At 47.6% G+C, this 23,869-nt stretch overlaps 1 protein-coding gene across 2 annotated transcripts in view; it reads left to right on the top strand.

The window, feature by feature from the left end:
* Positions 1-17,710, top strand: part of GPR156 (G protein-coupled receptor 156) — a 58,597-nt gene extending 40,887 nt beyond the window's left edge. For both annotated transcript variants that reach the window (XM_065876672.1, XM_065876673.1), the window contains exons 6-9: positions 653-748; positions 4,090-4,326; positions 11,692-11,850; positions 16,361-17,710. In XM_065876672.1, coding sequence (XP_065732744.1) covers positions 653-748; positions 4,090-4,326; positions 11,692-11,850; positions 16,361-17,710 — 1,842 coding nt within the window. The remainder of the gene's footprint in view (positions 1-652; positions 749-4,089; positions 4,327-11,691; positions 11,851-16,360) is intronic.
* The last annotated feature ends 6,159 nt before the right edge of the window (positions 17,711-23,869 follow it).

Consider the following 23,869-nt stretch of genomic DNA (forward strand, 5'->3'; position numbering starts at 1 on the left):
GTAAAGGTAGTATTTTGAGGTGTTCTTTGGAGTCAGTCAACCCCAATTCAAATCCAAGCTCTACCACTTACCAGCCTTGGGAAAGTTATTTAACCTGTCTAAGTCTCTATTTCCTCATAGGTAAAATGGAGATAATAATACTACCTATTTCATAGGGCTGTGGTGAAGATTAAGGGAAACAATGCAGGTAAAGGACTCAACTGTGCCCAGTATATAGTGTTCAGTTAATAGGAAGCATTATATCTCCAGCCTAACAAAGGAGCTGAGGAATACAGGGGAATCTTGACAGTGCAGATTCAATATTGAAGGTTTTAACTGTTAACAAATAGCAGAAAGAGGATGTGAAATAATTTGTAACTTTGCTGATGCACTAATTTGAATCACTGTGGTAGCAAAGCACATAACAGGGGTAAGCCCTGCTGGCACCAAGAATCCACATGTCAGCCCAACTTTGTCATCTTTTCCTCCAACTCATGGTTACTCTCATTTAGATTCTAATGGAGTCACCTAAATGTTATAGTTTTTACATATTAAGGGAGAAATTATATGCTATAGAGGATTTCACAAACTAGAATGTTTACAAAGATCTGCTGTGTATGTGTGTTCCTGGTAACTGTGGGTGCCCTCATTCCTGACTCTGTGTCCCTTCTAGGTGACAGGTAGAGACGTGTCCTGCTCTCTGACTAGCACACACTTCTGTGCTTCCCGGTACTCTGATGTTTGGATTGCTCTCGTTTTGGGATGCAAGGTTGGTAACTTCATCTCCTGGGGATACTATCTCTCTGTTACCAACAAAATGGTTATAAAGAGGAATTATAGGAATTAATGAGGTGATTTCTGCAAAGAGTACTGAAATCAGAAGAGACCTCTATTGATGCATACATCTCAAAGCCATGACCCTTATTATTTCTGTACTCTGTTTTGAGGGTCACGTTTCGAAATCTTTGGACTCCTTCATTGAGTCCTCCCCCAAATCATGTGGAATTCACCCACTGTTTCTCCCATTTCTTGGTCTGTTTTTTTCATTGATTTGTCAATACCAGTTTTCTCCCCAACTACCTGCAAGGGGAATTATAAGGAGACATTCTAGCCAGCTTAACCTATTCTCTTAAGTGCCCTTATCACTCCTCTTGGGTCCTTCTTCAAGATTTGTGTCAAGGTAACCTGCTGCCTTCCACTTGCCTAACTTTCTTGCTCTGATTGGAAGCATGGTTGGCCCTAAGACAAATGGCAACATCCATGGTGTCCTTTGAGTGGTTCCAGCTGCCTCAAAGTGTCTCCTGTACGGCCCTGAATCTCCCATCATTCGACTCATTTATCTCTGTTAGATGGCAAAAGGAGGATATTGTTTCCAGAGGGTACAGGATACTATACAGGGCACTAAAGGAGAACCAACTATCCTGTTAGCTGGTTTTCAGCTTGGAGGGACAGAGAATCTGGCTTGGGGCGGGGGAGGGGGGGAGTGGCATAGGGCAGGTCTGTTTCAATGAACAGGCGAGCCCTGCATGGCAGGAGGCTGCCTGCTGAGTATTAGGAGAGAGGGGCCTGGTTGATTGATTGCTGGCAGAGGAAAAGGAGGTCTTGTAGAAATAGATGGCCTCTAAAGGTAAACTTTACTCACTTCACCACTAGGAAAGTGTTCAAGTGGTTGCTTCTGAGAAATAGGCCTGAGGATGGGCAGGGCTGGGACAGGGAAATGTTGCTTTTTAACCATGTGCATGTATTACTTTGATAGAAATATTTTTAAGAGAAAATGGTAGGAAGTGAATAGCTTTTGATCTCTAGTTTCTTACTAGTGGTTAAGAAAATGAGTTTCAAAATATGACAGAACAGGGTTTGAATAATGACTCAGCCCCTTCCTAGCTGACCCTGAACCTCATTTGACCTCCCTGAGCTTCGATTCCTTCATACGTGAAATGGGGATGATGATAACATCCTCTCAGAAGGGGTCTGAGTTTTGAAAGGATTAATGCATGTTGAGTTTTCGTTCACTCCTGGCCCATAGTAAGAGCTAAATACATGTTAGATGCTTTTATTATTAATCTTCCACTGCCCACCCCTGCCCCCAGACAGTTTTGAAAGCACCGTGCCTTTCCCATTCTTCGAGCCCCTGTAGAAGAGCACGTCCTTCCCGGCACAGAAACTCAGCACTTCCCCCATAGCAACTCCCTCTGCAAGTCAACTTGATTTATTTTCTCCATTGCCTTTTATATAATCCCATTTCCATTTTATTTCACTGCAATATCTTTCTATAGGACAAAGAAAGAAAAAGGGGAAAGAGTGCTGAGCCATCAGGAAGGTGACTGAGCCAGGCCCCCATGGGCTCCCTGTTCGGGCAGCTCCTGAGGAGGACCCCAAATCTGCACATTAAGTCCCTGGACCGCCACCCCACGCTTCTTAGCAGTGAGGGCGAATGACACACAAATATCAGATGTGATTCACTCAGACACGAGTCATGCATGTATAGATGCTTTACTCATACCTGATTCACTTTTGGAAAGAATTTTAATGGAGTTAAAGCATTTTAATAGAATCAGATTTAAGCATTTCGGAATCATAGAATTAATTTTATTTGCCTTTGATTAAATTACTAATGATCTAACGCTGCCAAATGCCGCCTGATGGCGTCAGTTATCCAAAAGTCAGGCCCCACTGGCCTGCTGACTTGTATGTCCTCTAGTCATTGAAGATCTCAGGGCGGCCACATTTGGCCCCCTTTGGGACACTGAGCATTCGGGGCACCCAGACAGCATCTCTGCTGTGCTTACTCCTTCACTGTAGGCACAGCCAGTCCTCCAAACAGTTGTCTTAAGGGCCATCCCTGCAGATGGAGTTGGTCAGATCGTGTGATTTCAGGGCCACTGGCAGGTACCCTGCTGATACCTGCCCTTACTTTTATTATTAGTTCTCCCTCTGAGTCCCTGTAGTTCCCACCCCACCTCATCCCCCGTGGCAGCTTCATATCCTGTGTCATAAAACATTGATATTTGGGTGCTTGCCTTAAATTTCCCAACCAGACTGAGCTTCTTAAAAGCCAGAACCATGACTTCCACTTGGCAACACTGCTTCCTGCCCTACACCTACCCCAGCACAGAGCTTTGCCCCGAATCAGGCGAACATATGTTGAATCTATATATTATGTATTATTGATTAAAGCTTTGATTTCTGTTTAAATGTAGCTCCTTCTAGGAGAGGCAGCACTTTAAGAAGCTGTGAGCCATTTTCTGTGTAGTACAAATGAGAAATCTGAGAGCGGGTTTACATTCATGACAAAGAGGAAAGAATAGGGCCCTGGGTTCTGGGGGGGCGGGGCAGGGAATGTCACAAAGAGGGTGAAGGGTATAGATGAGGCCTTTGCTGCCTGTGCCTGTCCCACGGTCCTGTCCAGGTCCCAGCCTGCCTTTGTTCTCTTCTTTTTTCACTCTTCGTCTCCCATAAACACCCACTGGCACAGAGCTGCTGCTAGCCTATAGAGATCCTTTGTGTGAATTAGAAAAAGGCATCCCTTCTGGGCAGATGCAGTCTTGCAGGTGCAGGGCTTGGCAAGCAGATGGTGCCTTTGGGAACATTAGAAAAAAGAGCCCCTTCCTCCAGTGCTTCCCCTGCCGTGGCACATGGCTTGACAAGGGGACCACAGGGCTATTTCAGCTTCTGCATGCCCCTCAGCTCCATGCAGTGCAGAAGCACACAGTGGATGCGGAAGCCCTCACCACCAGCAGCATGGTGCACCCCTTGCCCTCCCAGTGCCTGGCAGTCCTTTCTGTAGGGCTCCGACCTGCATGTACCATCCTATCCTGTACCTCATCCTGGCAGAGTCCTCTCTGATGGCTGACTTGCTGACCTCTGATAAACTAATTCTCAGAGGAGAGGAAAATGAAATTTATCACGCATACATGAGGTGTAAGGGGACGACCCTAAGGGTAGTCCCAAGTGCTTATCTTAGTAAATCCTCCTCATAGCAACCCTTTAAGGTAGGTATTATTATCCCTATTTTACAGGTAAGGAAAGTGGTCCCAGCCCTACTGCTCTTGGACCCCAAGCCTGATATTTCACTTCTCTGAGCCTCTGGTTCTTCTCCTCTTTGTCCAGGGCCTGCTGCTGCTCTATGGGGCCTACCTGGCTGGCTTGACTGACCATGTCAGCTCTCCTCCTGTGAATCAGTCTTTAACCATCATGGTTGGGGTCAACCTCGTGGTGCTGGCTGCGGGGCTTCTTTTTGTGGTCACCAGATACTTGCACTCCTGGCCCAACCTGGTTTATGGACTCACATCTGGAAGTATCTTTGTTTGCACAACCACAATCAACTGCTTCATCTTCATTCCCCAGGTATGCTCTAGGGAGAACTTGGAGGACCAGTCCACCCCATCATTCCACAGACTTTGCTGGGTGTGATAAATTGTTCACTTTGTTTCCTACTGAGACTTTTGGGTGCCATTGATGAGAGAGTCAGAAGGAAGGTGGGGTTCCTAGTGAGCTGGCTCCCTCTGTTCTTCCCTCCTCGCTGTCCTGAAGGAGCCACTCTGCTCCCGGTCGGTAAGGAGGGCTGACCAGAGTAGCCAAGTAGTGGCACCGCTTCTGCCCAGGTGGGTGCCTCACAGACCTGCTTTTCTACCCACCCTCCAGTCTGCTGCATGCATCCCCAGTTCCCCCTTCATCCTGATAATGTCATTTCTTGTACTAGCCTGGCAGTGAGGAACCTTTCCTTCTTTCCTGTTTGCAATTGCACATTCAGAGAAAAGTGCATTTGGGTCTTTATGAAATTTAAAATGCCTTTTCTTTCTTTTTAATAAAAAGAGGAAAATGTAGAACCTTCCTTTTCTTTTTACAATAAGGAAAAAGTAAAAACTAAATTTAAAATGTATTTCTTAACCATAATTCAAAAAGAGGCATGTACCACAATGTTCATTGCAGCACTGTTTACAATAGCCAGGACATGGAAGCAACCTAAGTGTCCATCAACAGATGAATGGATAAAGAAGATGTGGTACATATATATAATGTAATATTACTCAGCCATAAAAAGGAACGAAATTGGGTCATTTGTAGTGAGGTGGTTGGACCTAGAGTCTGTCATACAGAGTGAAGTAAGTCAGAAAGAGAAAAACAAATACTGTATGCTAACACACATATATGGAATCTAAAAAAAAAAAAGGTTCTGAAGAACCTAGGGGCAGGACAGGAATAAAGACGCCGACGTAGAGAATGGATTTGAGGATATGGGGAGGGGGAAGGGTAAGCTGAGACAAAGTGAGAGAGTGGCGTGGACATACATATACTACCAAATGTAAAATAGATAGCTAGTGGGAAGCAGCTGCATAGCACAGGGAGATCAGCTCCGTGCTTTGTGACCACCTAGAGGGGTGGGATAGGAAGGGTGGGAGGGAGACTCAAGAAGGAGGGGATGTGGGGATATATGTATATGTATAGCTGATTCACTTTGTTATAAAGCAGAAACTAACACACCATTGTAAAGCAATTATACTCCAATAAAGATGTTAAAAAAATAAAATAAAATGTATTTCTTATTATGAGGATTAAGAAAAAATCAAACAAGGGAGGAAGATAGAAGGAGAAATATCCAGACAGCAAACAGAAAGAAAGGGAGTCAGAGAGAAAGGTGAAGGAATCCATAAGCTCTGAAAGGAAAGAGATGTTAAATTATTCACGTTATGCCCCAGGGTACCACTGAGCCACATACATCCAAGTTAATGAGCTTGGCATTAAGCAGTGTTTTGTGTCCCTTCTAGTTCTCTTTTTCTTCCTCCCGAGGCTTCCCTCATCCCACGACACCCTCACTACCCTTTCCTTGTTCCCAGTGCAGTTACCAGTTGACCATGTATGACTTCTCCATGAGGGAGCTAGCCGGTAATTAAAGTGTTGCCTGATGGAGGGTGGCAGTGTATTTATAAAAGTGAAGAGTGCACTTTGAGGCACGATAGTATGGCACAGGCAGAGGCCCTTTACTCTTTTTCCCTTGCATAAATTCTCATTAAAATACTCAAGAGGATGAACAGATATGGAAAAATCTGTAGCAGCAGCACTAAAAATCAAGGATGGGGGCTTCCCTGGTGGCGCAGTGGTTGAGAGTCCGCCTGCCGATGCAGGGGACACGGGTTCCTGCCCCGGTCCGGGAAGATCCCACGTGCCGCGGAGCGGCTGGGCCCGTGAGCCATGGCCGCTGAGCCTGCGTGTCCGGAGCCTGTGCTCTGCAATGGGAGAGGCCACAGCAGTGAGAGGCCCGCGTACCGCAAAAAAAAAAAAAAAAAAAAAAAAAAAAAAAAATCAAGGATGAGCATTGCCTCTGAGCCAGAAACTAGAGGAATTTTTGTTGAATCTTAATGTTATAAGAACTGGATTGAAGGAAGCCTTTGAGAGCTGAGTCTTATTTGTCTAGGATGTAGCAGAAAAGGGCTATGAAATGCCAGGGCTGTTCCTCCCTGGGAGATGGGTAAAAGAGAGTGGAGAGGAGACTTTTGGGAAGCCCACTCCTTAGGCCCTGGGGCCAACATTGTTGATTGGTAACCCATCCACCCATTGCCAAACCCTTTGTTCCTCGATTCATCTCTACTATATAGTCTGAAAGAGCTAAACACTTGCTTTGCCAGCCTTCCTTATAGCTAGGTGTACCCATGTAACACAGTTTTGAACACCAAAGGTTTTCTGGGAGGCTTCTGAGAAAGCTTTTGCTTTCCTAAAAAGAAGCTATGGGGGTGGCTGGCATCGCCTCTTCTACTTTCTTCCTACCTTGAATGTTTTTGATGCTTGAAGTTATGGCAGCCGTCTTGTGATGATGAGGGAAAAGCCAAGAGAATGTATTTATTATATACCAGGAAACTATAGCTTTTCCCACGTAAGACTATAAATTCAGGGGGAAAGGATCTTTGAAGAGATTCTGCAGTTCACAATAAAAGGACCACAAATTTCTGAAGATTTAGAGAAGCTACCTTCCTCTGAAGTAAAATAGAATGTTTTTAGAAGGTATCTGATTAGTCTTATCAATAGGATTCAAAGGTTATTGCCCCTCTTTGACTAAAGCAAACCATTATGAAAATGACATAATCTTAGATCATGAAATATTGAATAAGGATGAAAAAGATTGTGTTAAATTTAAAACGCCAATAGAAGCATTGAATAGGCAGCTGGACATGGCAAAATACTGAATTAGTGGGTTAATTTAAGGAAACAGAAAACAAGGACACAGGAAAAAAAATGAGAGACTAGAAAATATGGAGAGCAGGTCTAAGGATATGATTTAAAGCTAATAGGAGTCTCTGAAAGAGAACAAGATAATTTAGAGCAGAAGTAATCACCAAGGAGCTATTTATTAGAAGAAAGCTTTCCTGATCTAACACAAGACCTCCATCTGAAAATTGAGTGAATCAGTAAACTCCCTGATGTGGCCCTACTTGGGTTTCCTCTCTCCCCCCACACTCGCCTCTGTCCCTCTTGTATCCTAAGCCTCACACACAAGATTTCCACTTTCCTCCGTGTTTAAATCCTCAGGACCTGGGACCATAGTGATATTCAGGGGCACTTCCATCTTATACACAGACATAAAAATACAAGATGAAGTTGATCTTGGAATCGGTCTTCCGGGTTTGAACTAAGGACAGGCACTTGGTTTGTTGAAGTGGGAGTGGAAATGGAATTATTGGGGCTGGGGTACCGGAACCGGGCAGATGGACTGTGTTGGCCTTTCTCTTTCCTTCTCTCTATCTCAGTTCTCCTAGCTGTCTTGAGCTTCCTTTCTCATACTGTATCTTTTCTATTTTCTCTCTCGTGCTTTTCCTCCTCTTGAACTGACCATGATCTGAAACAAAAAAATATATTTTATAGTCAATTGTATTTTAGGTGTAGGAGGTAAATTGTTTTTCAAAATATAAAAGTAACTGAGGTTTTTCAGGTTTTCTGTGTGCCCCTGAATTGATTTTCCCCTCTGACTCTGTGGCCTTTGGTTGAAGAAATATTCTCCCTGTGAGACCAGAGACTGGATATTCCCAGGACAGTAGGACAGCTGAGCAGATTTGGAGAAGTGTGTGAGGAGAGCCACAAGGAGAGGGAAGGGAGCAGGGAGGCAGGCTTCTTTCTTGCTACTGAGCCTTCAAACTGGACTGTGATGGGAGGGATTTATGAAAGCAAAGGCACAGACACCTCAAGGGCAGGTAGGCAGTGCCAGAAAGCTGAGTGAAATGGACGATGTGACTGAAGAGCTAAGTGGACTAAGTAGCCTTCTCCACAGGCCCTCAGGAAATGCCTAAGTGTTTACGCCAAACGCTGAGGTCATCACCAGTAGTGAGCCAGCCTCTGCTTTTGTGACTTAGATGTGACCCATCCTCCCCCACACACACCCCCCTCCCTCCACCTCTGAGAGGCAGGTGGGTCCTGAGGTAGGACATTATTTTATCCTCTAAACCTGCAAAGTGTTTCATCTGCTCCTCCAGGAAGGTACTCATGACTTTCTACTCTGCCTTATAGTCCTCTGTAAATGTCTCAGCACCTTACCAGACAGATGAGCTTTCTAAAGGAAAGCTTCCTTCATTTGTCCATGTATCTGTCCATCCAAATATTAACTGTTGGGAACAGGCAGTTAAACACACGGCCTCACTCTAGGTCTAGTTGGGAGCTGACGTGAAAGGATTTATAACCCTTGTGTTATAGTGTTTGAGGATGTTACACGATGTCAAGGAAGGGGTACCCCAGCCTGTCTGGGAACTCGGTAACCGTCTCAGAAAACGAGGTGCTTGGGCCCACCTTGAATGAGGAGTAAGAAATGTTCACAGCTCAGACTGGGGAAGAGCTGTGGGTGGCATTTCCGACGGGGGAAACCCTCTGACAGAGGCAGAGAGGTATAAGAGAGAAGAAGAGGTGTTTGGAACACCATGAGCCTTTGCTCTTTTCGAAGCACAAATTGAAACAAGGGGAGAGTGGCAGGAGGTGAGAGAGGCACATGGGGTGAACTTCTGAATGCCCCGGTGCACCCCATTAAAGACCCGAGACTTAATCCCACTGCTTGGTTTCCTATTGCTGCTATAACAAATTCCCACAAACAGAGTGCCTTAAAACAATACACATTTAATGCCTTATAGTTCTGGAGGTCAGAGATCTAACATGGGTCTTATTTGGCTGAAATCAAGTTGTTAGTAGGTCCGCGTTGCTTCCGGAGACTTTGGGGCAGAATCTGTTTCCGTGCATTTTCCTGCATTTTCTTCGATCCACGGCTCCTTCTTCCATGTTCAGGGCCAGCAGCACAGCATCTTCAAGTCTCTCTTTCTGACCTCTCTTTCCATTGTCACATCTCCCGTCCTGCCTCCCTCTTATAGGGGCTCTTGTGATGACACTGGGCCCACCTGGATGATCCAGAATAATCTCCCCATCTCACAGTTTTAAACTCAATAACGTATGCAGAATTCCTTCTGCCATGTAAGGTAACATATTTACAAGTTCCTGGATTGGGAGGGAAGCGTCTTTGGGGGGCCATTTTCTGCCTGCTACACACACATACCCAGATGCCGAGAAAATAAGACGCCCTGTCCTTCTGAAGGAAGGGCCGTGGGGAGGTCCTGAAATTATGACCTAAGGGTCATTTCTAGCCATATTCCAGAAATCCTGAAGATTCAAGTCTTAAGGACCAGGACCTTCACAAATGGGGAATTAAGGGGGAGGGGGTTGGAGGGCCAGGGGGCTTTAGTCAGGGGCCACCCTGGCTCCACCCAGCCAGCTTAGGGTGAGACAGACGAAAAGCCTTGGAAGTGCCCTTACACCAATGTTGAGCAGTTCCTCCAGCAGCTCTGCAGGGAGGGCTTGGTCTGGAGGTGGTGGGGGGAGAGAAAGGAAAAGCTATGCTGCTAGGGAAATGAGGGGGCCCTGAGGAGACATAGAGATAGTGCAACACTGCTAGGGCCAGTGCTAGGAGAGCAGCGCTGGCGGTCAGCGCCATCCACCCATGGCTGTACAGTGACCCTGTAGTGCTGGGCTCCAGTAGCTCCTGAGCAGGGTGTTGAGAGGACAGCACCCTGGGGAGGGGGCCTTCAAGAAGGGCATCTGACAGGGCGGTTCCTGGCCCGACCCAGCACAGGTCACACAGACTCCTGGTACCATGAAGGACTCATGCTGAGTTAACAGAGGACCCAAGAGGACTTGGGCAGAATGTGGTGTTGAAATTGATGGCAGAATTTAGAATCCTATCTGAGATTTACCAAATTTAGGTTACTTTCCATAGTCAGAGCTCAGTAAATGTTTGATGAGCGAACAAAGACATCCCAGGATCCCTGTGAGGTTCCCCACAGGTATCTCAGCATCATTTCTAGAGCTAAGGTCCCAGAGTGCCCAGCGTCCATCACTAGGGCTCTTAATTATGAGAATCCCTAAGGGAAAAGATGCCTTCAGCACTGTGGCCTCCCCTGGCATCACGTCCCTAGCATTCGCCAGGAGGAGACAGTACCCCACGGGCTCAGGAGCGTGTCCCTGTTTGTGAATGTTCTCTGTTCAGTCCCATCCCTGTTAAACGAAACCAGCCTGTGCATCCATAGACTGGTTCTCAAAACCAGTATCTCCCGAAAACCGTTCCCTAGGACCCTCACAGTTGACAGTCTCTCTCGTCAGCTGTGTTGAGGACGTGCAGTGTGGCACAGTGCCCTCGTTACAGCTGTGACTCTGATGCTAAGTAGCCATGTGGACCTAGACAAATCATCCTGCTTCTGAGTCTTTCCTCATTTGTCAAGGAAAGAAGACAGATCGCAGACCTGATGTTCTATCGTTTTTATTCATTTTTGCTGACATTTGTGGTTTTCTGTTTCTCTGAGCCTTGGGTTAGAAGTCCTCTAGAGGGAACAAACGTGTGGACACAAGCAAGGAAGGCAGGGGTGGGGGTGGGATGAACTGGGAGATTGGGATTGACAGGTATACACTAATTTGTATAAAATAGATAACTAATAGGACCCTGCTGTATAAAAAAATAAATTAAATTAAATGTAAAAAAAAAAAAAGAGTCCTCTAGAAGGAACTGGGTTTTCTTTTTCTTTTTTTTGCGGTACACGGGCCTCTCCCTGTCGTGGCCTGTCCCGTTGCGGAGCGCAGGCTCCGGACACGCAGGCTCAGCGGCCAGGGCTCACGGGCCCAGCCGCTCCGCGGCACGTGGGATCTTCCCAGACAGGGGCACGAACCCGTGTCCCCTGCATCGGCAGGCGGACTCTCAACCACTGCGCCGCCAGGGAAGCCCGGGCCTGGGTTTTCAATAGCAGTAAGCACACCATCGCTCAACACATGAGAATAATTAAGAACAGCTGCATACAACTAAAACCAGCGTCATCTGAAGTACAGTGTTTAGATCGCTTAACCCTGTTACAGCTCCTAAACTCTGGCTTGAGAATGTGCCTCTAGAAGTCCACCTCAGCTCTGGTTTTCTTTGCCCAGTCCAGCAGTGGGTTGGTAGATGGGTCCAGCCGATGGTTCTGTTTCATCAACCTGTCATCTTCTTCCTTTGGCATTTTTTAAATGATATGACCTTTACATTCTCTAAACCTTCTGTCATTGCTGTCTGTGAACTTTCCAGAGTAAAGTACATTTTGAGGAGAGAATAGTTTGTGCATTTATCTGTGATACTGTCATTCCTTGGTGTTTTTGAGGAAGAGTGAGAGAATGTGTTTCTGGGTGTGTAATTAAATAAATAACATGTGTTCTTTTATCCAACAGCTGAAGCAATGGAAGGCATTTGAAGAGGAAAACCAAACAATCAGACGCATGGCCAAATATTTCAGCACTCCCAGCAAAAGCTTGCACACCCAGTATGGTGAGGAGCAGAGTTGCCACGTTAGAGGAGAGAAAAACTCCATGGAGAGACTCCTCACAGAAGTAAGCGAGACCCTGCCTGCTGGATTCTCTATAAAGAACTCCAGTCATGCATTGGTGGGCCCCATATGCCTCATTGCTAACATTCTTTCTCCTCCTCCCATTTCCCCAATTCCTAGCCATTCTGGTCTCCCTTAGCAGCAAGCAAAACCTCAACATTTCCCCAGTGCCCCTCCCATTGCTGACCCTCACCCACTTCATTCATTCATTGGACAGATGTGTGCCAGGCATTGTGCTAAGTGCTGATGAACAAAACAAACAGAGTCCCTACCTTCATGGAGCTCACAGTGTAGTGGAGGAAATAGATACGGATCAAGTAGCCATATAGTTACAAATGGTGATAAGAATTATGAAGGGAAAAATCAGAGTGGGAAGAAAGAGTGGTGAGGACAAGGGAACCTAATTTAGAGGGGTCGGAAAAGACTCTCTGAGCTGAGAGCTGAAGGTTAACTACAAATTATCCAGGCAAAGAGTGCAGGGAAAAGCATTCCAAGTGTGGGGAACAGCATTGTAAAGGCCCTGAGGAGTAGTGGATGCTAGCTTCTGCTGTGTGATACATTCTTTCTTTACATAGAGTAGTGCCCTTGTTTCCAAGATCCTATGGGGCTCCTTACTGTCTTTTCCAGGTGCTAACTAGAAATCTCAGTCATCCTACCAGCCCAGAAAATTAAGAGGTGTCTAAAGATGGGGAGGAAGGATGAATAGAGCTTCTGAATATCGCAGTAGCACCAAGGCAGAGACAAGGGAGCCCCCAGTCCTCTTTCTTCTCTGTTCTTCAGCCAGATTTGGCACCTCTCCCAGAACTGGACAGAGTGATGTGGGCTTGAAGAAAGCACATGGGAAAGCTTGAGGCTGCACTGCCTCAGAGAGGAGGCATGGGGCCCAGAGGAATTAGCCAGTTTTTTCATACTAACTAAATTATATTCCATATTTTTGTTTTAGTAGAGAACATACCTGAGTAGGTGCTATATGGGAAATTATGCTTTTTCATATTGGACTGACACTGGGTGCCAATAGTCCCTATGTGAAAGGATGGTGTGATGGGGACCTAAGGAACGTAACCAATGAAGGGATTCAGCTCCCCAAGCACCCTCAGTCCCTCGCACCATTCCCTTGGTCTGGACCTTTTTTTCCATCAGAGTAATACTTGTCCTTTCTTTACTATTTCTTTACTATTTATCAAGCATTCAGGACCTTTTTTCAGAGCCAGATTTCTTCCCACCTGGCAAGGGAGTAGCATTGCCATTGATACTCTCTGAAGTCTTCAAAGAAACATTTTTTTTTTCAGCTAAACAGAAGGCCAGAAACTTGGCGAGAACACCCAGGATGGTTTTCATTCACAATCAGCTAATGTTGGAACAGCCAAGTGGCCTGACTCTTTAGCCTTATGGTAATTTGTGACGTTCTTTTTGTACTCCTGCCATGCTACCCTGTTTCCCATGCAGTGACTGAATCCGCTCTACCAAAAAGATGCCTTGAGTCTGCAGAGGCAGGGCCCTAATAGGGAGCAGAAGCTTAGGTAGTAAAATGCTGGACTCCTGTCCCCGACACCCCACACCTGAACACCTTTCCCAGAGCAGCCCATCCCAGAGCCCTGCGGCAGGCCTAGAGAGTTTCTGGTATCTGAATCCCCAGCTCCAGCACTGCCCAGTGGATGAGCACAAGGATCTCTCCTGCCTCCGTAACCCCAGCTTCTCGGCTGCATTTCCCTCCTCTGCAGCCCCTCTGCTGCCCCAGTGTCCTCCTCCTACTTTCGCACCATCTGGGCAGTCCATCTTCTCATTCTTGCCTCCCTTTCCCCATGGCAATGGTCCCCAAAGGCTGTTTGGGGCAGCATCCATCCCTGACATCCCAGCTGTGTGGAGGCCAGCTTCCCAGAGCTTGAAGAACCTCCCTTCTACGCTCTGCAGCAGAGGAAACTCGCCTTTACTTTTCTTCCTTGAAACACAGAAAGAGGGGGAGATTCCATTTCTCCCTGTGGCCTGCACCTTAGGAAACATGCCTGTGGATGTTTTGCTTCCCTGGGTGTGCCCAAAGTGATCATCAATAAGCTCGTTTCAGTGCAGCTGCCATGGTCAGTCGGATTTTGGTCTCACCGTGGCCAACCACGCTGATTACTATGCGGCCATGGTGAAAACAGAGTCCCACTTCCTCTTCTGTAAGAAGGGAGATTTACTGCTTAGGCTGACGTTTCTAAATCTGTCACCAGCCAGCTTCAGGTGTTTGGTTTGCTAGAGAAGAGTAGTATTCCCAACTCAAGGTTTATACTGTTTTCCTATACTCTAAGGAATTTGTGGATAAGGCACAAAAAGGCAGCACTCATATGGTAGTTCTATCTGTAGTTTTTTAAGGAACCTCCATACTGTTCTCCATAGTGGGGGTACAGGGAGATCAGCTCGGTGCTTTGTGACCGCCTGGAGGGGTGGGATAGGGAGGGTGGGAGGGAGGGAGACACAAGAGGGAAGAGATATGGGAACATATGTATATGTATAACTGATTCACTTTGTTATAAAGCAGAAACTAACACACCATTGTAAAGCAATTATACCCCAATAAAGATGTTTAAAAAAGAAAAAAAGGCAGCACTCAGAGTTCACTTGCTGGGGTAGCTGTCATCAGCTGACGGTCCCCTCCCAGCTCTGTGAGGCGGTAGGGCCTCCTGAAGCCAGCGTGAGAATGTACCAGGTGGGCTTCACGAGGAAGGGCGGTGAGGAGGAAGAGAGGTGGGGTCCCTCCAGCGCAGCCAGCGCAGTCACCCCCGTGAGATGCTCAGAGAGATACCTGGCGCCACCCAGATATCATGAAGAGCCTGAGTGAATGTCTTCCTGTTACTCACCCACTCTGCTCCTGGCGAGTCCTTGAGTCACCTACACTTCCGCGGCAACGCCCAGCCCTTACCGCCCTGTGGCTGAGGAAAAGGGAGAATGAGCGGGCAGGTGCTCAGCTGCAAGTCCTTCCGCTTATTCACCAGTGGCTCGCTGGTTCGGAACTCTCTCCTGAGGATAAGAGAAGTCTAAACCGGGATGAAACTGGGAGTACCAATAATCAGAAAGATCACCTTCCTGCTTATAAGTAGGGAGCAGTAGGTTTGCCTTGGAGTTGCTGCCAGAAGACTCTTGCTGGACTAGTTTACCTAGTTTACTGTTCCCTCAAAGGTTCACTTCTGGGCAACTCTTCCATATCTACTTGAGAAGAAACCACAAATTCAATTCATAGGCAAGTTGCGTCAGGAATCCGAAAGGAGGGAAACATCCTTTTACTTCTAGGGCATAATAAATGGACACCCAAATGCTCATCCTCAGCTTCGAAAGAGGATGACAGCAGAGAGGCAGCATTTTGGTATTTGGACAAGCACTTCTTACTATCTTCTCCAAACTCTCGACCCCGTGTCATCTGCCCCAAGACCCATCAGCTCCCCACGATGATCTCTCTCCTGCTCCACTACTTTTGAACATCAGAAATTCCAGAAGGTGGACATCAGGTCTAAACCAGACGAAGGATGCTCAGGGCACACCCACTGCTGTTACTCTTCCTCCTACTTTATGCCCCATGGTCCTGCAGTTAGAACAGGCACATCTCTGCAGCTGTCACCTGCCAGCCTCCCGGGCGCTGCCTGTTTATCAACTGACAGCCATGCAGCAGGTAGGCAGCTCACTAGCAGAACTGCCCAACTTCATTTATCTTCTGGGCTCCCTTCTAGTTCTACTGAATCAAGCTATCAGGGACTTAGGCCCAATAATCCTTTTTTTTTTTTTTTTGAGCTTCTCCGGTAATTCTGATGCCTGCACTCCTTTGGGAGATACCGACAGCTGATAGTGCCACATTGGTAGCTTTGGCCTCCTACCCACAAGTTCCAGCCAAGGGAGGTGATAACACCAACCTGAGATTCTCATTCCCCACTAAACCGCACCCCCCACCCCTGGCTCCAGTCTTTTCACTTTGGCCCAGGAATCTCCATCCTTCTTGTTCTTCCCATTTTCTAGGCTGTTTATTTAGCAAGTGGCAAAATGCTTGTTTCCCTGTTCCGTCATCCCCTTCAGAGATGCCTCAGGGTCATCTGTATTTTGCAGAAGTGTGATATACCCAGAGTTGGGCCATCCCCAACATTGCTCTGACTGGTGTCCTGCAGGGTGACCGGAGCCCCTGTGTTCTGAGCAGAGTTGAGCGGGTGCTGCAGCAGCCAGCAGGCAGCTGGACTGTGCCTCCCCTGACCGCCCTTCTCGCAGACAGTGCCACAGTCTGGGGATGAATGGGGAGACTAAGATCACACAACAGTGAATCATAGTAAACCGTTACTGAGCACACATGGCAGCTATTGTGCCAAATGCTTCGTATGCATCATCTCATTTCACCTCAAGGAGGGACCTCCTCAGAGCCTAAGATCACCAGCTAATACGTGGAGAAACTGGGATTTAAACCAACGTCTTCTGATGCCACCCTTTCTCCACCATGGGAGACAGTGTGAAAGCCCTCAGCAGCATCTTTTGTTGATGGTTTTGCTTTTGTTTTACAGAAAAATGCCGTGATTGAAAGCCTGCAAGAACAAGTAAACAACGCCAAAGAGAAGCTGGTGAGGCTGATGTCAGCTGAGTGCACCTATGACCCCCGCGAAGGGGCTGTCCCGTCTGCCTCTTCCCACAGCAAGGACATCCTGGCTGCAGCCCCTCCCCATAGCCTAGCAGCTCAAGGGTCTTTGAAATGTCTCCCTGACTCTCTGAGTGATACCAGCCCGGCCACCCAGGACCCCCAGAGTACCTCAGCACCCGCCTCAGGTGTACAAGGCGTCAAGGGGCCTGTGGAGGACACCAGCCCCTCCCCGGAGCAGAAGGAGAAAATTGCTGCCTCCCAAGACTTTCCTGACCATTTAAATTTGGGCTGCAGCCAGAAGCCGCGGGCTGAGCAAAGCCAGGGTGTGGAGAGAAGAGACCAGGTACCCATGGCCCTCCAGCAGGGTCTCACGCCAGGTGGAGAAGGCTCTGTTCCCCAGAGACAGGGGCAGCTGGAGAACTCAGAGGCGCCCCAAGCGCGACCGTCAAGGGTGAATTCAGTGATCAGGGAGAAGCTTCAGGAAGTCCTCCAAGATCTGGGCCTGAGCCCTGAGGCTCCCGTCCCCTGTCCCCCATCCTGTCCCCAGCAGCCCTGGAAGAGCAGTGCCTGCCGCAGCCCCCAGAAGATGCCCCTCTCCAAGGAGCTGGGCTTCAGCCCGTACATGGTGAGGAGAAGGGGCGCGGCACAGCGGGCTCGCTCGCACTTGCCAGGTTCTGTGCCCTCCTCTGTGGGGCGTCGGGTAAACAGGGCTGATTCTGGGGCACGCACTGGGCGAAATGTGCAGGACAGGGACGGCCCCTGCCTGGACCCCCAAACTGCAGATTCCAGAGTAGCAAGACCCTCTTCTGGGAAGCCTTTACTGCTCCCAGCTCCTCAAGGCAAGGCAGACTCCCCGGAGGGCAGCAAACAGTGCCAGACAGAGCCCCAGGGAGCCGAAGGGAGCCGCGCAGCCCTTTCTCACCAGCCTTCTGGTCCTGGCCGGGTGCTGTGCCCAGCTGCCCCACGCCAAGCCAGAGCCTCGCCGGACCTGCCTGAGCAGCGGCTGCAGCGGTCCCCAGCGCCCCCAGGCTGCCCTTCCCTGTCTCCTCCACACAGCTACCTCGACACAGAATCCAGCAGCTCGGATGAGTTCTTCTGCCGCTGCCACAGGCCCTACTGTGAAATCTGCTTCCAGAGCTCCTCTGATTCCAGTGACAGTGGCTCGTCAGACAGCGACCCTGAGCCTGCTGGGAGGCTGGCTTCCTGGGAAAAGCTGTGGGCCCGCTCGAAGCCTGTCGTGAACTTCAAAGATGACTTGAAACCCACACTGGTGTGAACAGCAGAGCAAGTCTGGACATAGAGCTCTGTCCGGGACAAGCCATACCATGGCCTGTTGTGGCCTTCGGGGAATAGACCAGTGCCTTGCATTGGACCGGCCCTTACCATGTTTCAGCTATGCTCACTTGAGCACTGTGGTACCTGGAGCACTTCTCGATCTATACAAAGAGGGGTATTGCCTGTCTTGTTCCTACCTCACCGCATTCCTGTAAAAGACTCCAGCCGAGTGCCCATAAAGGATACCCTTGGATAAAAGGTGCTAAATGAGCACGGAGGGTCTTCTGTCCTGGTCAGCCTATAATGTACAGAACTCTTCATATATACCAGATGGATGGCTGGGTGGACAGACAGATGGAGAAATGGAAGGAAAATTTCTGCAGAACCAGAGTTGTGAACTGTGATCCATCAGACTGGCTTTTTGGTGGCAGACCTGCTAGGAAGACATCTCCTGCGTCTTTGGGTGGCCCACTCTTGGCAGGGGGTTGTTTTGTTTCTGCTCAGCTTTGTGAACAGCACCACCCCTAGGTCCCAGCTTCCAGCCAGACTCAGCTCAGAGCCAACTGTACACCTCTATTTGGTGTTCATGTCTTTATACCATTGTGGCACCTCAGCATCATCCCTGAGACAGTCAGGTGTCCATGGGGCCACAGGTGACGCAGATCTCTCTCCTGGGCTCAGATGGCACCGGAGGCCCACCACGTTGACTTTGTCAGTGGTGCAGTTTTGCAATAGCAGGAAGCACGCGCTGACAATCTCTGTTGAGGTTGGGGAGGCCCTATTGGTCAAGAGGAGGCCAACTAGGGCTACATGACCACTGATGGCTACATAAACCTAAAAGCAGAAAATGGAAAATAGAAAGGAAGAAATGGGGGAGAAGGTAGGAAAGAAAACAGGTTTTGAACATTTACCTTGAGTCTAGCATGGTACTTGGAAATATCAAGTACTGGTAATTCCTTATGATGACCCCATGAAGTAGATACTCTCGTTCCCACTTTTATAGATGGAGATGATGAGGCTTAGAGAACTGAGGTAGCTTCCCCAGCGTCACATTGCTGGAGAGGGGCCCATGGAGAGGCCCATGTGAGACTTGGCCACAGCTCACAGGACTCCAAGTGGATAGACTTCCCTGGGGCACATCTCTTCCCTTGTTCTTCTGGGAGTGGCGGGCAGAGCATGGCAGGCCAGACAGCAAAGCAGGGGTAGTGTAGGAAGCTGCAGTGCACTCACCCTGCAGTCCAGGATGACAAAACTGGGCCCCTCACCTCGGGAAGCAGCCCTCCACTGCCTCACTGCCTCGGGCCCACTCACGCCTCCCACGGCAGCCGGGGAGTTGGTGAAAGATAAGTGCCAGGATCTCATCTGCTGCCGGAGCCACACGGAGAACACAGCTGGGTCCACTTCACTTGTTGCTGAGCTAGTTGTTGTTTACAGGCTGTTCCCTGCCCGTTCACTTGTGCCTGCATCTGTGTGTGTACTCATGCTTGTGTGCAGGAGTTTGGGCCTCATTAGGTATGTCTGGAGGGGAGCACATGGCTTTAAATGTCTCACAGAAGATGTATCACAGACTCTTGGTGGCTGCTGACACCTTGTAAATCTCCAGACACTGGACCAAGAGGCCCTCCTGGTAACACAGCTTCTTCTGTTGTCTACTTTTAAATACAAATATCATAATTTATTCTGCGTGTGGGCTTGTAGTTTCTGCTTGTGCCGTTTGTATGCTGTCCAAGTGAGACCTTAATAAAAGAAATGGCTCTCAAGGCAAGTCTCTAGAGAAATTGTAGTTTGGGGCTGGGGAGGAGGGGCACAGACAAGACTGAACCACCCAAAGGAGTGGAAATGCAGCAGCCATTAGAGTTGCTGCTGGCTTACCCTGGGTTCCAGGTGTATCTTCTACCACACCTCCATTTGTAACAGATTCTTCTGTGGTCTCCCCGTGCAGCTTCCTATCCCAGAAACACCTGCCCCAGTGGGTAGAGGAAACTCTGGAGACCCTCAATTCTTCCCACCCACTGGGGATCCTGTGGTCGGGCTTCACCTCCTTCAGCTCCTTTCCTCCCAGTATGTCACCGCTAGCAGCCTACTGTTCAGTAGTGTGGAATATGCAGGCTCTAAACCTGGCAGTGCTTCTCTCACTCCCTCTGCTCCTACACCCTCAGTTCCCTCATCCCAGCCCTTCCACATCTCCATCTCTCTTCTATCTAGACTTTCTTTCCCCTCTTTGTGCATCTTGTGAATGACTCATCCCTCAAGGCTCAGGTAGAGCATTCCCAGGTAAAAATGACATCCCCTAGTTAAATGAAGAAAGATGTTTTGGGGACCATGCTTCACACTTAGTTGTATAGAAGCTTCTAGCATCCATTTTTCCTAGAATAACTTTGTAACACTTGCTAGACTTTGTTGAAAAGATGGAGAATCTACCCTATATTTTCCTTATTTATCATTTGGTTTGAAAACTGTATGCCAAGCACCACAACTTCCTGCCCCAGAAAACTGTCTCCAAATCTATTGCTGTGTACTACCTCCGCACCCACTCCTCACCAGCTTCTTCCCTAGATCTTTTACTCAAGACCAGCTAATCCAGTGATGAAATTCTTGGAAGGATGAGTATGCCATGACTTCTGGCCTGCTCTTGATTGTTACGCTCTTGAAGAAAGGGCAGAAACTTGGTGCAAAGAAATCCTAGAGAAGTAAACATTGCCTCTGCTGTTGTCATCGGGGCTATGCCTGTCTTTGTTGGTCGTAAGGTCTGGCATGAAGCCCAGCCTGCTTCTTACCCAAGTATATATTGCTTTGCTGATTGAAATCTTAGGGTTGGAGGTGTCCATCCTGATCCCAAAGTCTGCCCCTGTCTCTGGCCCGGGTCAAACTCTCTTTCCTTAAAGGATCAACTTGGCCTCCCCGGAGCTCAGGAGAAAAGAGCATCAGATGTAGGAGGCATGTTTTTAACGAACCATTTCACTTTGAAAACGGTAAAGAGAAAAGTCAATGCACATTCCACAAAAATCTCTTCTGTGTCTATATTTATTTTATTATATTTAGATGTGTCTCCTTCACAGATTGCAAGTTCCTGAAAGCACTGAGTGTGTCTTCTGCATCTTTGTATCCTCAAGAGTAGCCATCAGAGAGCTTTGCACAGAGTATGAGCCCAGTAAATGTTTGATGGATGGATTTCTGGGCAGATAAGTGGGTGAAACAGAGGAAGACAAACAAAGGAAGGCAGAGAACCTGTAATGCAGCAAAAAGGGAGGCAGAGCCATCTGGCTTCACTGCCTTTCGATGAGGTAAGAGCAAGAAACAACATCACTGAAGAACCCAGAAGTAACTGAATTCTGAAAAAGACAGTACTTTACGTCTCTTAGAGGGAGGTGAGGTAGAGTGACAGAGTTACTGGAAGAGAAACAAAGTTACTGTGTTAAAGGTGTTCTCTTAAAGATGCTTTCCTCACAGGCTTGTAACTAAGTAGCCAGCAGTACTAGCAGGAGGACAGTCTGTTCATCTTTCTCACCATCATCTTCCTGAGTCCCCTTTCCCAGAGCCCCAAACAAAACAGTTGTCTCTGTTCCCTCTGGCTGCTGCATGTCTCCCAGTGACAGCCTCTGGGCTTTGTTAAGGGAGGTCTTAATGCAGAGATGGCAGCTTTGGGACTGAAAGCAGGAGAGAGGTTACTTGTCCTCAAGCTTTGCTCTTCCTCACATCTGGTACCCACTCTGATCTCTTCCTCTGTGAATTGTTTCTGATGTTAGCATCCCCAGCCGAACTGCATTTGAATAAGGAAACATCTTAGAATGTTCGGTTCACTATCAAGGTCACAAAGAGAAAAGAAATGCCAGTGTCATGAGGCAAAATAACCTGTTACGAGTTTGACAAGATCTGGGGTCAATGCTTCCCAACCCTTTTCATTCTTTGACTTACCTTTGGATGTCTAAATATACTAGCAAGACACGTAGGTTCAGAGAATAAGTGCTTGGGAAGGGCCCTGGAAAGGTCTGTGGGTGACTAAGAGAAAAGCAAGAGGGCATGGAAAAAGGAGGGAAGGAAGGCAAGAAGTGCAGAAAACCGAGAGAGAGATGAGGGAGATGGGGTGAAGGAGGAAGACAGAGAACCAAAGGCACCCTGCTTAGCTTTGTCCGTGGACATTGCCTCTCTTGTAAATGAATGTGCTGGTTCCGGTCCGAGCTGAGAGAAAGTGGGGCTCACTTCTATGAAGAAGGGCAGGGAAACCCTTGCAGAGCCCTTTCTTTAGTGTATATGTAACCATTGGTTCATTTCTCTACTTTGCCGCTAGACCGTGAGCTTCTTGAGCCTGCAACTTGTTATAATTATCTGGGTGTCCCCAGCACCCAGCACTGTGCCTGGTGCATGGGTTGATGCTCAGCAGATGTTTGTCAAAAGAAATCAAGAAAAGAGTGGCCTCGCCAGAACTGTCTCAAGGGGGACCCCAGGGAGGCCACTCATAAGAGCTGAGGTCACCTGGGAAGCAGAGCTTAGATGTCTCATCGCGGACTGAACTACAGTGCTGTTGATTCACTGAAGTTTAAATGCTCTGTGATAGTGCCCAGACCCTTTCTCAAAAGAAGGCATTTCAGATGGGCTCTCTTCTCCACTAAATTTTGTACAGTAATTTTCCCCATGAACTGCCAGGGCTTAGAGTCACTCATGTGACTGTGTGACTTTCAGCAAGTTGCATAACCTCTTTGTAGCTCAGTTTCCCCAACTGTAAACTGGGATAATAACACCTACCTCATACAGATATGAGGGTTAAATAAGTTAATATTAATTATTGATTTGAACTCTGCCTGGCACATAGTAAACAGTATATAAGTGTTTGTCTCAGAAAGTTGTTTGGGAAACACAGCTTTATATTTTAAAAGCCTCTTTATGTTTTCTTGCTTTATTCCAAGTTTCCCATTCCTGTGTTCAATTTGTTCCTGATGGAAGGGTCTTCTAAACAGATCTGGTAACGTGAGGATGGCCCACTTGTAGTACAGCAGAAATTTCTCCCTGAACCCCTTCAGCCCATTTCTAGGACAGCAGAAATTTCTCCCTGAACCCCTTCTAGGTCAGGTTCACTTACTGTGGGGTGAACATCCACCTGTAGGACTCAAATATTAGGGCAGGCCTAGGGAAAAGTACAGTTGAAAGTCAGGAAATCTGATTTTTTAGGGTGGAGCCAAAGACAACTATTTTCCTTTACAGAAATATTATGCACTTTATAATAGACAAAAATATATAGGGTACCTACTATGTGCCACTTAATACTTGTCTTATTCGAGACTTAAAACAACCCCACAAGGTAGTTATTTCTGTTTTACAGATGAGGAAACTGGAACTGGGAGAGGTTGGGTAACTGGCCCAAAGTCACACAACTCGTTAGAGGCAGAGCCAAAGTTTAACTGAAATCTGACTTGATTCCAAAGCCCTTTTAGGACACCCCAACGCTGGTTCCAGAGCATGTGCTACAGGCGTGCTACCAGAAGACAGAAGGAATTTCAACCTGGCAGGGCAGGGACCCAGACTGAGGTTTTCTCAGGACACCAAGGTTTCCTTAGGAAAAGCAAGCCGGTCCGGTTCTGTAAGCCTATTGCAAAACCCTCCATTGCTGAGTCACTGAACAGCATGTTCACGGCTGGAAGGGAGCTTTCTTTTTTTTCACATCTTTATTGGAGTAAAATTGCTTTACAATGGTGTGTTAGTTTCTGCTTTATAACAGAGTGAATCAGCTATACGTATACATATATCCCCATATCTCCTCCCTCTTGCGTCTCCCTCCCACCTTCCCTATCCCACCCCTCTAGGTGGTCACACAGCACCGAGCTGATCTCCCTGTGCTATGCGGCTGCTTTCCACTAGCTATCTGTTCTACATTTGGTAGTGTATATGTGTCCATGCCACTCTCTCACTTCATCCCAGCTTACCGTTCCCGCTCCCCATGTCCTCAAGTCCATTCTCTACGTTGGCGTCTTTATTCCTGTCCTGCCTCTAGGTTCTTCAGAACCTTTTTTTTTTTAGATTCCATATATATGTGTTAGCATACGGTATTTGTCTTTCTCTTTCTGACTGACTTCACTCTGTATGACAGACTCTGGGTCCATCCACCACACTACAAAAAACTCAATTTCGTTTCTTTTTATGACTAATATTCCATTGTATATATGTG

Source organism: Phocoena phocoena, chromosome 4 (genome assembly GCF_963924675.1).
Source record: "Phocoena phocoena chromosome 4, mPhoPho1.1, whole genome shotgun sequence".
Taxonomy (NCBI): domain Eukaryota; kingdom Metazoa; phylum Chordata; class Mammalia; order Artiodactyla; family Phocoenidae; genus Phocoena; species Phocoena phocoena.